The sequence below is a fragment of the Barbus barbus genome (assembly GCF_936440315.1).
Source record: "Barbus barbus genome assembly, chromosome: 20".
Classification (NCBI taxonomy): domain Eukaryota; kingdom Metazoa; phylum Chordata; class Actinopteri; order Cypriniformes; family Cyprinidae; genus Barbus; species Barbus barbus.
In genome coordinates this window covers 644,577-662,562 of record NC_136748.1, presented here as the reverse complement: position 1 = coordinate 662,562, position 17,986 = coordinate 644,577, and the positions used below count along the sequence as shown (strand labels likewise).

Sequence of the window (17,986 nt, the reverse complement as noted above, 5' to 3'; positions counted from 1 at the left end):
CTGACTTTATGTGTAGAGTTGTGTGATAATATAGTATACATTTTGCAATGATATAAACAACACAATACCAGCTGTCCAACAGTGTCATAACCACATCAGCATCCTTAATGCAACAAAACAACAACATTAACACTTGTTATAACGTATTCACCTTCATGTTAACTTTCTTCTTTGAAACACAAACAGATGTTTAACAGAATGTCTGAATGAAACCACAGCTGTCAAGAAAGGTTGTCAGGGAATGAAGTGTTTGTCTGTTCTTCATGCAAAGCAGAACATGACTTTAGAAGATTTTAAATATAGTGCATAAGTCATATGGATGGCTGTTATAATGCTTTTGTCATTTTTACAGCTCAAAAGCATCCTCCCTCATGGACTTTCATTATACGGAATAGAGCAACTTGGACATTCTGCATAACATGTTCTGTTATGTTCCTCAGAAGAAAGAACGTCTTTGGAATGACAACAACTTTGCTGAATTCTAACACTCAACTTAAATGTCTGTGTTTTGAGCAGCAATTCATAATTTTCACTGTCACAAACAACAAACACAGTATCTAATCTGAAACACACACACAGCGCTGGGCCGGTTTGTCATGAGTAAGAGGGCATCTCCTCCTCACCCTTCCTGAGGTTTCTCAGGGTCCGATCAGCCGCGGGGAAACAGGATTTGTACTGTACAGGAAGAGCTTTATCTGTGTTACACATAGACGAGCAAGAGGAGGAATTTCCTTTGCCACTCCAGTGAGAAAAAGACATTACTATCCCACCTCACACACTCAGTGAGTCACCTGCATGTACACTGTGAAAAACTCTAACCTAAAAATGGCAACAATTACATTTTTATTGAAGTCAGAAATATTATTTAACATCACCGAATCAACCTAAATGAATTTATACCAACAAAGTTCATTTTTAGGTGTCAAATCAGGCAGAAATAGCTCCTTAAGGTAACAACTGCATGTTGTCTGTCACTTACGAGTGTGAAGTGTGCGTCTGATGCAACAGAGTCCCGTCCAAACAAACACATTAAACTCTCACACACACCAGAGACACAAATATCTGCAGAAAGACAGCGAGCATTTGCTATAAGCTCATTAAAGACAAAGCTCAAGATTTAATCTGAGAGCAATCGAGTATGTGCAGCAACACACACACACACACACACACATACACACACACACACACACACATACACACACACACACACACATACACACATACACACACACACACACACACAGACAGACTTAAGTGTTCTTGTGAGTCTCAGTAGTGTAGGTCTGCTGTTAGTTCACTACACTAGAACCGAGTCAATCCACACAGTCTACAGACACAATCACACTCATAAAGCTCTACCACAGATATAATATAATATAAACTATAATTATAACAAATTATATTATTATAAATTATTTAGTATTATGCTAAGTTATAATGGTTACTCTCAATCTAGTTCTATCTACTACTACTATCCTTCAATAAAGGCCTGTTCACACCAAGGATGTTAACTTTAATGATAACTATAAAGCTTTAATTATCCTTCCAATTCTATGAGAACAGGAAAGTCCACACCACAACTATAACGTTAACGATTATCATTGGAAACACAATCAGAACGCTTTTTTTTCCCAGCTGATGAAAGACAAAAACAATAACAGCCAATCAGGATCCATCTGAATTTAAAAATACTGAGCATTTATAGCAAAACTGCAGTGCCACTTACAATAAACAGAAAGATATTGTTCATTAGTGTGGACACTAACATAATTATCGTAATAGTTATAGTTATTGTTCTTGGTGTGAAGCAGCATCACAAACAATGTGTACTGCTCAAACTGTTCAGATCAGACGCAGATGATCAGGGATCTTGTTGAAAATACACTTGAGCTGCTGGAATTCATCAGAAGTATGTTTTCATATTACATCAAACTATTTTATTCCAAAAGATCACAAAGGGTTTATGATTTATGCCTTTTTTAATAACATTTCCCAAACTGTGTGAGGATTCTGCCATGTGTTTCTGAGATGAATATCAGCTGTTGTTCATGTAATTGTTTTGTATGACCGCAGCAAAAATGACGTTGGCTCCATCAGAACATTCACAGAACGTCTTTAGAGTGGAAGGAAAAACAGCCGTCTGTGTAATGCAGCTCAGCTGAAGCTTTGTACGCTGAGAGCAAGCTGGTGTTGTGCCAAGCCATGAAAATGACTGGGTTCTGTTTCCTAGCCGAGATGCCCACCGCCGCAAGACAGGCCTAAAAACACACACGCGTTCCTGTAGTTCCACTCGAACACGGCCACAAGTCCGTTTGTGCTGATGGCTACATGTTTCCCCAGCACACATCCATGCGAGCTTCCCAGAATTTTACAGCTGATATCCAGTTTCCTCACGCCACTCGGCAGCAAAAAAGCAACAGCCCTTTTCTCTCTTATGAATAATGCAGCCGCCCCTCTCTCTCTCTCAGGCCTCACATCACAACAAAACAGTTGTCAGGGCTCCCAAGAGTCCATTAAAGTTCAAACAAGCTGTAAAGAAAGCGAGTGAGAGACATCGTGTGACCCAAACGGCTGAGAGAGCCTCCACCCCACCCAGGAAAGAAAGCAGCGAGCATGTGACTATTCCCCATCGCTGCGGATAATTAGGAGTCAAACGCAGCCGCTGTGTGCTCTGCTCTAATTGTGTTAAAGAGCGCCGTTACCAGGCCGCAAACACAGCGCCGGCACAATAGAGCAGATACAGAATAAGATAGAGGGTCGCCGTGTCTCCGGGGGCCGGTCTCATGGGGTCATGGACTCGATAATGCCCGATGTAATTAATATAAAAGTCGGAGACAATGGCGGAAGGAGAGCGGATGATCTGCTGCTGACCCGCACCTGGCCTGTCCGTCAAAGAGCTCGCTCAACTCTCATTCACAGTTGTCACTAGATACCACGCACTTTCAGAAAAATGTATGTTGGATCGGGAATGGCTGCAAACGCGTAAAAATGACACAAGCGAGCGCATCTTTGGCCCCTGACCTTTCGCCGTGCCTCCTGTGTGTCAGATCCACAGCATGCAGCTCTGTTGCATTTAACATGTAATTACACCAGCGCACCCAAAACATGTTAAAGGCACGGTCTGAAGCATCTCAGAATGACTATTCAAAGCGAAACTGCCAATTATCTGACAAGAATGAGAAAGCAGCCGTCGCTGAGCTGGAGTAATTGACAATCGAGCATTTTAAGAGACGTGACTGAATGCTCTTCTATTTGACACAGAATGGCAAAAACACACCTCACTTGAAAACACTTGAAACACACTGAAAAAAAATAAAATGGTATCATCGAAATTAAAATGTTATTTAACATATCCAAATCTACCTACATACATCAATTTACACCAACAAAATACTTTTTCTATGGGTTGAAATAGTTAACAATTGCATGTTGCCAATTGATATTTTCCGCATGTAGTAAGTTCCTTTTCTGAAATCCATATATTTATTAAACTGGAAAACCAAGCACTGAGCAGAAGCCGCAGCACTGAAGCACAGCAACAAGTGAGTGTGTGTCCAGACGAGAGCAGTCAACCCCAGATCACACAGATCAGATCGGTGCTGCTTCATTAAGACAGGAGGATGATCTGTATGAATGAACTAGATGACCTGTGAGCTGTGCTCCTGTAAACAGGCCATCATGACAAATCACCACTTAAAACAAAAATAACAATTAAAAAAAAGAAAACTGGTCTCTAAGCTTATTGCATGAAACTGGCCATTATATATTTGAGAGAGATCACTACAGCAATGACTCTAGTGTCTTATATATTTCTGTATGTGACTTATATTACTTATATATTATCAACATAAAAACTACTGACAGCAACAAACAATTAGGAGGCATGTGGGTGCCAAAGGCACATGTCACAATATTTCATAACGTCACAGCCAAATCAAAATGATGACACTGAGACACAAGCTGCACCTATTTTTTTTTTTTTTTTTTTTTTTTTTTTTAATGTGCAGCTATGACAGAATTTACAAAAATAAATTTCAATCAAACTAAAATTAGCATCTATATTATTAACTGGTTATTAACAGATTATTCATTAGACAAAGCCAACAGAGAAGCCAGGTGTCACATCAATTATTTAAAAATAAATAAATAAATGAATTGTGCAAATCTCTATTGTACCGCTGTGTTGAATAACATGGATACATTGATTTAATTTCTAATCTTAATTTTGAATAACCGCAGGATGAAAGTTTTTGAGAGGCTGGACAGTAACAGGAGGCAAATCAAAAATATAATGGCATCCTGACAAAGGCCTTGTATACTCTGACAGCACTATAAACCACACTCAAAGACAATGTAGCGCTCAATAGTAAATAAAAGTGCCTATATTCACCGCCTTCAGCAGGTAAAGAGAGAGAGAGAGAGCACAAGGCATGTCCTTCATCCCCAGCAAAGCAACTTTCACCAACTGATGGAGCCTCAGGCAAAATATATTAAAAATGCATATCAAAGCAGAAAAAAAGGATGAGATAGTTACAACCTAAATAAATTTGCATATCCAACTATCAAACTTCTGTCCTCAAACATTAAGACGAATAGAAACACCATATAATAAATTGCAAGATCCAAATGAAATTAAGAAACCTAAAGCTCGTAATTTCGATTTGTAATATAATCGGAGCATCTGAACATCAGGCCAGTGTGTCGCTTATGAAGCTGTGTGTTCCTCAGTTTGAGGAGCAGCAACAGGCCTGCGATCATTTATTCTCATTAACACACACACACACAGTACTCTGCTGCACATACAATCTAATGCTCAGACATATTTAGATATTTATAAAACACAGCAAACAAACAATAAAAATAATCCTTCGCAAGCTATGAAATCTTCCTATCAGACAAACATCTGCAGCGTTACTCGTGTAAAGTGCTGGCGATGCAACATGCACACGATACCACCGTGTTTTAAATGATAACCCGAAGAAATGTTAGGCTACAAGCCGCGTAAAGGGGATCTGAATCCACACAATACTAAATGCAATTTAGAAGTCCAGTCTAATGATGAACCAATTATCAGAATTAGCTAACCAGCAATCAGCTTATTTCTACACTTACAAACACATATTTTACACTACGAGTGAGTTGTTAATATATAGAAATTAGTTTGACTGCTTCCCGGTTTAGAATCGATTCACTTTAATGCAGTATAGTGTGTGATGCTCAAATCTGCTTTAATTCTGCTGTGAACTCCATATATCGACTCGCTGCAGGACGCGTGATATGAACTACACGACGCGGAAAACTTCCTTTCCCCAGCATTTCATTTACAACACCGACATCAACACGTTTAAACACGCCAGCTGTCATTTAAATGCAAGAGTCGCCATTGAATTCTCTATAATGGAGCATCGGGCCTGTAAACCGGACTCAAACCACAGCAAAAAATAAATAAGAGACAATTAAACACATTAACATCATCATCATCATCATCCTGGCAAACTATAGAGAAGCACATTATAAACCTGACTCTCCAATACTTTAAACAAAATAGTGTGCATGCTCGCATAATAAAGAGGCACACATAAATAAGTTATAACGCCATCACATATATATATATCCGTCTCAGTTATTATTTGATTTTAAAGCAGTCTTATGCAATGCGCGATTACAACATCGAAAGATACAGACATACTACAATACAAAACACTAAATAACAGCTCTACATCAACTACCAGCACTAAATGAAAAAAGAGATTATTCCACACACACACACACACACACACACACCGTGTTTGCTCACAAGCCACAAGTTCAGAAAAATCGCATGAAACTTTCAGTCAAGAGTCCATTTTACCATTTCATCTGAATTAAGATCATCATATCTTCAATTATCAGCCATTTGGATCATTCTCGTTCCTATTTTATGGTATGATTATACATATAATATCCAGCGCAGACAGAAACAATGAAACCATCCTGTTACTTACATGATCGGCTAAATTAGTAGAAGATCCCGAGATGTCCTCGTGGTCTGATTTTGAGCTGCCATCCCGTTCATCAATCACTAAATCTATGGGCATTTTTCCTTTCAAACAACTGATGTACCGATGGCAGAAATTGTCGCAGAGTTCGTGCACCTTTGAGCAGAGAAAAGAACAGCTCTGTCAACAGCCGCTCCAGAAAGAAGCACAATTAAAGGCCATTATGAGCAAAGACTGGGAAACAATAGAGAAACTGAAGCGATGCCTGTTATTCTCTAGAGACTCGTGCAACAAGTTAATGGACACAAATAAACTCTAGAGACGAGCATCATTCCGCAGAAACTATACGATGTCCGTGAAAATATTTATTTATGTGTAATAAAGAAGAATATTTCTATGCCACATTCCGTTTAAACCAGTATCTACGGAACGTGGAAATAAATTAAACAACATGCTTTTAATATCAAATTATGTTCGGAGTAATTTTATCAGATAACACACACACACACATATATATATATATATATATATATATATATATATATGTATGTATATTAAAAAAATATATATATATATACACACACACACACACACACACATATAGCCTATATAATTTTTTATTACACAAAGTAATGCAAAATCTGAATTATTAATTAAAAGAATTAACAAAAAAAAATTCCCAAATTGGTGACGAGAAGTAAATCCATCCAAATTATTTCTAAAATTAAATCAATACAAACCAATAAAAGATTACCTTTTCTAACTCCAAAAGATGAAACCGTAATACTTGTATGGCTTGTATCATCTGTAAAGAGAAACGGACTTCGTTAGCTGTGTGTCTTCTTTGCAATTTAATTTTAATATTCGTTGCATTATATTTTGCATAAAACAAAAAACCCCTATTTCTAGAAAAGAAAAGAAATAATTCAATAATGTGTTTGAGAAATAAAAAACAATTATTCTTGATATGTAAAATTGCAGGTGGAATGATTGGGCTGTGTGAAGTGTTTAGAGGGTGATATCAGCCCTATAATGAGTGACTTATTTCAGACTAATACCCTCCACTCCACACCGCTGTGAGCGGCTCTCCTGCTCACCTCAAACAGCCCTGTCACCCACCAGACCCCTCGAATTTACTGTCACTATCTCCAGATCCAATGCAAAAAACAAAAAAAAAAGTCTCGAAAAAATGAGTCAGACTCATTTCAGAGAAGTAAAAGTGCGCGGCTATTCTGAAGACAATCAGTGCTGAAGTGTTATCTTACCAAATTATCCAATTCTGGATTTGAAGAAAATAAAGGTTTTTCTGCGCGGACCTAAAACATACCAGAATGAGAGTTAATAGCAATCGATGAAGATATATGCAGCAATTCAGTCGTCATTAAATAATAAAAAAAAAACATTACAATTTCAATCGTCGCTAATCTGATTAAAGTAGAAAAACAGTCGCTTATTGTAGCTACTTACAACATCCAAGTGCATTCATGGAAATATAATTAGCGGTCTTAAATGAAAAAGGATCGGCTATTTTTGTCTTTGTTTGAATGCTTTAAATACGTCTGGAAAGGCTCGAGGTGTTAGATGTGAGAGTCGTGAGTGACCTGTTTGGCGAAGACAGCGATGTCCTCGTTGAAGGAGTCTGAGGAGCACACGTCTCCTCCAGCAACCCCAGGCTCGCGGGGAGTGCATGTGGCCAGCTCACACTTCTCAAAGACCAGAGCCAGCAGAGGAAACAGAGGATGACTGCAGAAACAACAGCGACACGCTAACCTTCACATCAACTGACGAATACAACGAGTCCCGAAACAAAGCAGAAATTCCAACTAGCCTTCTACAGTTCAGAAACGACTTAGAAATCAAACGCACTTTACACTCGACGAGAATCGGGTTTCGTAACTTTGTTTTGGGCTGCAGTGATTTGGAACGGAAGTGGAATTAAAGCAGCAATCTCCCGTTTATCGTGAAATTATTTGAAGCGTGAGGTTGAAGTTTGCACGCCAATTTGTCAAGCAAATAAAAATAAAAATCCACATAAATGAACGCGCAAAACAAAGTGCAATGCTAGTACAAAACGCCGTACAATAATAATAATAATAATAAAAAAATCCTAACACCAACTACTTAAAGTTTCAGGAAAAAAAAAAAAAAAAAAAAAAAACTATTACGGTAAAGAGAAGCCCGGCTAAAAGGTGTTCACGGGTCCGGTATGAGTATGGAACTCACCCGTAAATTTGATCTTTATCCCTCTTTAACACGTCGTTGACAGCTGAGCCCATGCTGGTGGGCATGACATTGGGATGGGGGGCATGTGTGCCGTAGTGCTGGCTGGCGTGGAGCGGCGGTCCGTGATTCAGATGATGGACCTGCGGCAGCGGCCGAGGCGCGTGAGGATCCCCGTACATACCGACTCCGTCCATGCCGCCGTAATGAGCCAACTCATCGTACTGCAAAAGAAGCAGAGAGTCAGCACAAAGAGCACAAAAAGACAAGACAAGGCTGCTAGCGTGAGGGGAAAGAGAAGAAAAAGTCTGGCACGGAGTTAAGGTTTGCTGCGCATTTGCGCGTAATTACCAAAAACATGGTCAAGTTGCGCTTTCCGAAGCGAGCAAAGCGTCGCGCGGCGAGTATTCCCAGCCAAGTGCGTCAGACTGAAGGAGAGGCCTGTGATAGATAATGTATTAGTGGAGGTGAGTGCTGGAGATTTTAAACCTACCCTTTGCGCCATCAGCCTGCGCTCCAATAAACCTCTGGATCTGTGTCGTAGATTTAATTTCCCAGTCCGCTCACAAACTCATGCGCTGCGAAAGATCCCCTTTTCGAGCAAACTTGGCGAATTCCTCCTATTCTCCAGTACTACGGCTGAGAACGAGCGCAGGCATCAGGAAGAGTTTTGCAATTATTCTTCTTTTCCTCTTTGCCCCCCAGAAAAGAAAGAAAGAAAAAAAAAGTCAAGCGCCAAACTGAAGGTTACAGCCGGCCCATCAACAACCTGCGTGTAACTAAACTGTCGCGTCTCATGGCTTTTTGCCACTCCAGCTGTCAATCAAAGCCAGAGGTTGTCAAGGTAATGAATGAATGATGGTTGGTGATGATTTTCAAGAGAGGATGAATCTTTTTAGCCCCGTTTTCATCCCACAAGTCCCTGTCTCCTTTATGCCTCCGGTCCGCTTTCTTGTTTTATTACTACAGGAAAAAAAGGAAAAGAGGAGAGTTTGTGGAAAGCGCGGAGATCTCTGGCGCGGTCTGAGATGAGTGAGTGTCAGTGAGTGCTGGCAGGTCGGCCGCTCGCTCGCTTATAGAACGCAGAGAGTAGAGCTGCGCGCATCGGCGGGAGAATGAAATGACGGAAGCCGGAAGTGGCGCTGAGCGCAGCCAGTCCTGCGCGAGCTCCACGCCAAAGCCTGCGCGCGAGGCGAGCGTCCAGTGCGCGAGGGGGGAGCCACGCAACTCAGCGCACCGCAGATCCCACTCACATGTGCTCAGAACTAAGAGGCGTCGCGGCGCGTTGGGCACGCGTCCAAATCTAAAAAGAGCGATATTAGTATCTTTATTGGACGAAGGAAAGTCATTCCAGCCCGACTTTGCTTAATGCATAACTGATACAACCGCTATCGAGTGTCACGTCCTCTATTTTTATTTTTTTTCTCTCTTGTGCACAACAAGGTTCAAAAAATGCATACTCAGACGGGCCCCTTTTAGAATAAAGTGCACTTTTCCACACGCGAGAAGACACAAAAGCGAGGTTTATGTTTGGAAACTGTCTCTAGTCCGATTGCATCTGAAGATTGAAATGTGAGCCGTGCATCGCGCCGCTCAGTTATCAAAGAGCCCCGAGATCATCAATCATTAGGAAGGCCTGAAGTTTCAGAGGAGGAGCAATGCTATCGATTGTGCTACAGATGGCCCCTAATACCACAAACAGACCCTTAAAATACTACTCCTCATCAATGATCATATAGATCATCGCGGCACATGTGACATCATCGTCCTATCGATCGCTTTTTACATAAATGTCTACATTTCGCGCGCCCTGACTTGTTTTGTTGTTGAAATTAACAATTCTCGGGTTAGTGGAGCCGAACTCGCGCGGGATCTCAACAAACAAGGTCAATAAAGTGCTCCGCAGACGCACGAGCCCAGTTCTAATGAAGCAACAATTAAAACGGATTTCATAAATGCAACAACTGCTCAGTTTATGACAGAGGGGAGGGAAGACCACGAGGAGAGAGTAGAAGTGAAGGGTTCACTGTGCAATATCGACTGCAGTGGACACAGAGCGCGCGCTGTCTGACCACTGCTTCATCGCGAGGAAGATGAGGACCATTTCTATAGAAACGCGGTAAGTCCATCGCATCCTTATAGAACAGAGTGCGACTGCATCACAGCAACATAAAACACAAGATTTGATTTCATCTGGAGCAACTACAACTTTCCAAATAATGCGTAAGAATCTACTAAAGTCATGGGCTACGATAAATGAATGCTCTGTTAGTTCATGTTTTCGGTCGAATACATCAAATGTTTTTGTGACGCGTAAGAGCAGCCTATGATGCGCATTGCTTTACTTGTCCGTTTGTTAATCCACTGCATCACCGGAATAATCTCGCTGGGTCTCACTGAAAACAAACTTTACCGACACAGAAAAACACAAAACTGTCTGAAACACTATAACCGCTTCCTCTTTAAAACAAAAAAAGATACATCAAATCAAATATTTCGTTTTAAATAGAACCTACCGAGCGAATCTGTTGTATTTAAATGTGTTTGTGAACGGGGTCCGTGTCTCCGGCAGAAGATGGCATGAACAGGCGGTCGAGTTTCATCTGCTGCTGTCAAACCGAGCGCATTTTAGCCTTAAAGCATTTCAACGCAAACACTTTTACAATTATAAACTCATCTCCTTTCAAGATTTTTGTGAAAAAAAAAACAATATAAAATAAACCTAAAAATATAATCAAAATGTAAACCATAAATCAGAGTCATGGCTATAGTTTTGTGAAATAACTTTATGTAACCAGCTTTATCCTGGCAACAAAACTTAATTCTGTTAATTAAAGGCTTCGGGGCATTGCACACGTCTAACTATTTGATCCTATCTAATTCTAATGGTTTTGTTCTAATATTTTAATTATTGTTTTATAACAGAACAACAGGTCTCCAGAGAGAGAGAGAGTTCACATGAACGCGCGCAACGAAAAACAGGCTTTGTGCTGCTCGCTCCTATATAATAATAATAATAATGATAATCAAGTTAATTATGATTTCTAGATTAATCTTCTCTATTTGTAAATGTTCCATCATTTTAGTTGTGATATGTGTGGAGGTGTCGTGAATATTGATGATGGATGATGATTTCTGTGTCCACTGCTTTAGCTCCATCTGAACTCTCTCTGACTCAGGAGCATCTCATTCTTCTGTGTCCACTGCTTTAGCTCCATCTGAACTCTCTCTGACTCAGGAGCATCTCATTCTTCTGTGTCCACTGCTTTAGCTCCATCTGAACTCTCTCTGGCTCAGGAGCATCTCATTCCTGTCCCTGAAGGAAAGCTGCGCAACTCCAATGTTTGTACAAGTTTCGTGAGTAACTGTACATTCTTGTGTGAAAGGCCTATTTTCCTTCAGTGGCATTATTCTCACGGCACAGTGAGACGCTCCGTGTGTGTGTGTGTGTGTCCTCAACACGAGTCTGCAGCTCTTTAGCGACACCTGCCGGATCAATGATACGCCGCACTGCATCCACTGTAAACTCCAGCTAAATTAAAATAAAGAAACACTGATATCCTGAGAGAGAAATAGAGATATCATCGAAATTTGTTTGTTTTGAATTAATTATATTTATTTGACCAAAGCTTGCCATGGGCCAGTTGCTAAGAGCGAAATAACCAGATTAAAGAGTTTGCGCTTAGCCATTTCTGTGCGCATGTTTTATTCGTTTTTGTTTCGTAAGTTACGATGTTTAAAGTGTCTTTTTTTGTTGTTGAGTGCTTTACACTATCTTCTACAATTAGATACATTTCATTTTAGAATCACGCGATTGTTTTCCCCTCGGGTTAAATCCATAAATATTAAATATACTTGTAGATTTTTCATCACTTATAGGTGAACAACATCTATAATTATTTCCTTAAAAATGAATGCATTAAAATGTATCACACAACTGCAAAATGGGTACGAACCATTAGGCGTGGTTATTATTGCTTTTAATAATCATTTTCGCCATAGCTTGGAAGTGCAAACGTATCTGATGATATCGAAGATTAAAAAAGGGGGAAATAATATGATAATCTTTACAACACTAAATAAAATAGTATTATTTATAGGTCGAATACAATATCACTAATAAACGAGCAAGCATTAATAAAATACTTCATTTTAAGATATCCTTGTTACACGTTACATGATGCTACTATTATAATAACAATAAATGATGCATAGTTACACGCAAATTACCCCAAACCCTAACCATACAGTAAGTGCACGTATTTAATTAATATCACTCAGTACTCAAATGCATAATTACACTGTAACAAGGACACCTTAAAATAAAGTGTAACCGAAATAAATGAACAATACATAAATAAAACTCATTACAGCGCCCGATCAACTCTTGTAAAATATCTGCTTTGACATGCATCTTGAAATAGGCCTATATATGCCGAAAGCGTTCAGTGTCCGCGAGAAGAGTATTAAAAGAAAGAAATGCTGGATTATGAATGATCTTGGGATAATAGGTCATGTGTTATTTGTGTCGCTCGTCTCGTGTGCGTTAAGAGACTTAAAGCTCTGACATCTTTACATTCAATTCAGCAAACAGCTTTCATTTACACTCATATCCCGCCACAAGAAGAAAGACATTATGGCACATATCTTTAATATCTTCCCTGATTAGATCCGATTCGCTTCTTCATTTCTTTCTTTCTTTCTTTCTTTCTTTCTTTCTTTCTTTCTTTCTTTCTTTCTTTCTTTCTTTCTTTCTTTCTTCTTTCTTTTGTGGGCATTGCTTTATTATTATTATATGCAGGCTAATATGCGGCGAGAAGTGTAATAATGTGTATTCATGTAAAAAGGCCTACATTGAAAGTATGGATCACCCAAGAGTTATTTTCATTTTAGAGAAAAATATATATTATTAGGTCTAATTATTTATTTGAAGAGATGCGGTTCAAGGGGTTAAAGTCTTGCACATTAGTAATGATACACAAGCCACGCCCACTTACGTCACCGACGACTCATTAGTGCTAATCATCTGCTTCTAAACTAGAGGACACAATGATATCGCTAATGGCTTCTTGGTCATTCGTTACTGTGCAAGTATTCCTAATACACCGAACTATAAGAAGCCTCCATGCACTTTCCACAGCTTCAGGTTCACTCATTATACAGCTCCAGGAATCACGGGCCCCTCAGGACTCCTGATTTAAACAAATACTCGACACTTCAGAAGAATTGTTTTCCATCGCCACTGTTCAAATTAAAGGTGTAAAATCCACACAGCTGTTCGCAATGTGTTCAAATAAATGCCGTTGCCATCTTTGTTGTTGTTCTGTTTTTCTTACATCTTCCCATTTGACTGTATCTCCCTTGGTTCTGGAGGAGTTTGCACGATCAAGCGGGGAGCCAGGTAATTACCGCACACTGTCAAACACAGGGACCAGTGATTCAGATGCAGAGTGAAGTATCAAAGAGCAGCGTTCCAGATCTACAGCGGGCTGAACGGGCACCGATGCCCTCCACAGAACCCAACTATCCCCGGTGTGCAGTGCAACCATAACATCGATTTAGAGTCGGGTTAAAATGCCATTAATTATAGTACTGTTTACACTGAAGAGGTAACCATGCAGTTGCTATTAAAACGCTATTTCTGCCTCACTGAACTAGTTTTGCTGGCATGCATTCGTGTATTTAAGTTGATTCGGCGCTATTAAAGAGTACTATTTGACGTCGGTGAAACTAATTACCATTTCCAGTGCAGATGTATTAATTTAAGATCGTGTCGAATAATATAAACGTACGGTTTAGGACGGTTTTACGCTCATATTACAGCTACAGATGCTGGATTATTCAAATGCGTATCAATAGCACGATTTTTTTTCTTTGTATTTTACGTGCTATTTATACGCATGTGTTTGACGTGCATATAGTACGCATTTTTTGGCATATTATATGCGCACCCCTAAACCTACCAAACGCATATCATATTCACGCCATAGTCCAGTTTTGCGTATAAATAAATAACTTTGGGCCAAATAAAAACAGAAAATCGTGCCAAACGCACATTCATGAGATCGGGATATAATGTGACATTCCACCAAAAATAAATGCTTGTAAATTTTATTGTATACATTTTCCTCAAATGCATAATAGAATAATCTCACTCATCTCAAGGAACTGCAGTTTATTTAGTCAAAATTAAATGATGAAGCAAAAAGGCAGTATCCCAGTTGCTGTGCAAAACTGTTGGAATCTATCCAGTCTGGAGGGACGTTTGAGTGTTTAACATTATAAACATGCCCCTCTCCTCCAGCTCCGAGGGATACTTTACATGTAAATATTCACACAGCCAAAGAGCAGCCCATGAATTATGGAGCGCTGTAAAGAAGTAAAATGTCTCTGTGTTTGAACTCAAGAATGGACAGGTAGAGAGAGAATTATCCAAAAGAAAAGGTAATTGGGGAATGATGAAATAAAGGCTATACTGGTTATTTCAGTGCACACACACACACACACACACACACAACACCACATCTATAGGAGTGTGTATGTGTGTGTGTGTGTGTGTGTGTGTATGTTTATGTGGTTTTTGAGGACACACATTTGTATAATGACATGGGTATGACAGAGGTATTACAATATGAAGGTGGTTTATGAGGACACTGCCTATGTCCCCGTAATTCAAAAGGCTTAAAAAACATACTAAATGGTGTTTTTTTTGAAAATCTAAAAATGCACAGTCTCCTGTGAGGGCTAAGTTTAGGTGTAGGGTTGGTGTAGGGCAATAGCACACACAGTTTGTTCAGTATAAAACCATTACGCCTATGGAGAGTCCCCATAAACCACAAAAACCAACATGTGTGTGTGTGTGTGTATGTATGTGTTTGTGTGTGTGTGAACAGGCCTATATGTGAATCTACACGGACAAAAATCATACGTCAAAACTTGTCAAAGTTTCCTGGTGAAGTGAGTTGGGCTGTTCTCGTCTTTGTTGTGTTCTGGCCTGTGGCTGAACACTTGACAGACTGTCAGGAGCTGATGGGATATGAGTGCAGGCACTAGAAAGCGTTCATTTCTGTGGTTGATTCACCACTCTATTCTTTATTATCAAACAGGTAACAGCAAGAGAAACACACAGCTAATGGGACGCACGGGTGGAGATCTGGGATTATTGTGTTTGTGAACACTCAAATGTAATGCGTGAGGTTTAGACAGAATGCTTTTCAGTGTTTAAGTACGGTGGAATTATGGCTTACAATAACTGTGCATTGCCAACATAAAGCAGAATTAAAGATTTAGTGTTCAGTCATTCTCAAATCATGTAAACATTAAGACTCTGTTTACTGCATGACCTCACCACTGAAAACACAGAAATGCATGACTCTAATAAAATATCCCAGCTCAGCACAAGGCTTCCTAATCCCCATACTACTATTAAGTAATTGTACATTTCTGTACTATAATTGTGCGAGTAAACTAAATGTCTATTAGCAATTTAACAGCACACACACACACACACACACACACACACACACACACACACACACAACACACACACACACACACACACACACACACACACACACACACACACACACACACACACACACCAGGGCACTAAACAGACATATATTCCTCCACTTGTGGTCCTGATGTCTCAGAGGACTTTTAATATGTATGAGCAACATCAGAGGAATATCCTGACATGTGGCACCTCCAAATGATCAAGCTTATTATTACATATATGCAAATGTTTTCCATTTTTGTTGCTCTCTGTTTGTGTAACTGCTGTGGCAAATACAGATGATAGTTAGAAACACCATTGATTATATCTAGTGAGCACTACTTGCATGTGTTTTTGTGCATCAAGCTCATTTTCTCTGATAAACTCTGAAGATACACCATGTGTCATTTTCTATGAGAAGATCATTATGAATTGGTTTTGTGTGATTTGTAATAAAAACCTTTGAAGAGATGCTGCAAATAAATAAACGAAACCTCTGATTATGTCCTGTTCAGACACTCGCCATGTTTCTTTTTTATACCATATTCTTTCATTAGTTTCACATTTTTATGGGTCATTTAAAGGTGAATAAAAATCTCCTGATGCGAGTACAATAACAGCGCAGGCTTTTCTACAACATTAACGCGAGTGCTCTATAACAAAAGAATACAGCGCTGAATTAAATTCAAAGAGGAAAGTATGTTTTATTATGAGCTCAACTCTGGTGCCAGATTTATAATATCAATCGTTTTCTAAATGTGTCTCTTGAAAATCACTCAGATCTCCTGCGATGTTTACTTTTATTCCATTTTAACATTTTATTACAAGCATTACAGATGTTATACTGTATGCATTTATCAAAACTGAAAGAAATGACCTACTGTCTATTCACAGTGTAACTTGAGAAGCCTTTTAATTAACTGCTTGTGGTTAATTGATTGCTTATGACATATTCTTAAATATATTGATATAACTGTGAGAGCTTATGTCGTTTCAGGTGCCAAGCCACCAATATAATAACAAATATTAGTATGAGGTCAGATGACCTTTTTTGAAGACTAGCGGCCTTCACACATCATGAGTGTTTGTGAAATTCAATTCAATTCAATTCAATTCAATTCAATTCAATTCAATTCAATTCAATTCAAGTTTATTTGTATAGCGCTTTTCACGATACCAATCGTTGCAAAGCAGCTTTACAGAAAATATTAAGTTTCTACATTATATTTAGGAGTAGGTGACTATGGCATAAATGTACAGTAAGAATCATGCAGTTAATTACAAATGACACGTAATCAAACAGACGGTGAACACTGTTAACTGCAATGATTATATGAGGCGATTAAGCTAAATTTGGTAGTTTTATATGTTGTTCCAGGGGTAGCATCCTCTGAAATCTCTTCTTAATCAGAGTCTGTCATCTGGGTATTGGAATAATTTGTAGAGAACAGTCTGTAAGTGATTTTTTTATCTCTGAAATAAACCTCAGGCCTAAATAACCAACCTACCGATTGGACACATGGGTCGATTGGACCACATGCAATAAGCTTGATTCGCTGGAACCGGCACCAATCCATCAAGCCGTGTTCAGTTGACGGTTTACCGAGTTGCTGTCAACGGTCCAGCAGAACTGAGGGAATCATCCTTTTGTTCCTTGATGCAGCTGCGTCTCTTCGCCGAATCTTGTATTCTCCTTTAATAGTCAGTAGTAGTTAATTATTAAAGGTATGTATTTGAATTATAAATATACTAGTTATACAGAAGTAGGCAAAGCAGGCATAGCGCCTCAGGCTAAATTCCTCCATTAGCCATTATTTTCCAGTCTCCTGCCTCCATTTCCCTGCCTCCTAGTTTTATGTCATCTCCAAAAAACAGCCAGGCATTCCTTTGTACTTGCCATCTCCTCCCCGCTATGGCCACAAAACCCTCCCCTCCATACATAGAGCTGCTGCCGCCGCCTTGAAGTGGGATGTCATACCTGTCTTACATTTAATGAATCGCTTTCTTCAGCGTGTCCCAGAATTCCAGACACTCTCCTCGGAAAGCTGATGGCGGCCTCCTGCGTGTCAGCAGTCATCCGGCGTAGCGCGCATTACCGTACATCATTAGCCGTGTCAAGAGCGACGCCGCTCTCAGGCCACGCATGGCCCTGCAGACCCAGCCAAAACAAAGAACTTCTACACTCTTCTCCGGTCCGTCTCCCTCTCCTCCGCTCGACCATCATCTCTTCCACCTCTGGATTTATGAATAAAATACGACACGCTCAGAATAAGAAGATGGCACTGCAGTAACT

The 17,986-nt window shown here is 39.6% G+C and overlaps 1 protein-coding gene across 4 annotated transcripts in view; it reads right to left on the bottom strand.

The window, feature by feature from the left end:
- LOC306886325 (homeobox protein Meis2) overlaps nt 1-9,252 on the bottom strand; it is a 71,626-nt gene extending 62,374 nt beyond the window's left edge. For 3 of the 4 annotated variants that reach the window (XM_079443345.1, XM_079443348.1, XM_079443347.1), the window contains exons 1-6: nt 8,692-9,252; nt 8,202-8,422; nt 7,580-7,721; nt 7,244-7,294; nt 6,733-6,783; nt 5,985-6,134 (exon numbers count right to left, since the gene is read on the bottom strand). In XM_079443345.1, coding sequence (XP_079299471.1) covers nt 5,985-6,134; nt 6,733-6,783; nt 7,244-7,294; nt 7,580-7,721; nt 8,202-8,422; nt 8,692-8,703 — 627 coding nt within the window. In that variant the 5' untranslated portion in view covers nt 8,704-9,252. Of the gene's footprint in view, nt 1-5,984; nt 6,135-6,732; nt 6,784-7,243; nt 7,295-7,579; nt 7,722-8,201; nt 8,423-8,549; nt 8,643-8,691 lie in introns of those variants that run through there. The other variant, XM_079443346.1, reaches the window with a different exon arrangement.
- Nucleotides 9,253-17,986: the final 8,734 nt, after the last annotated feature.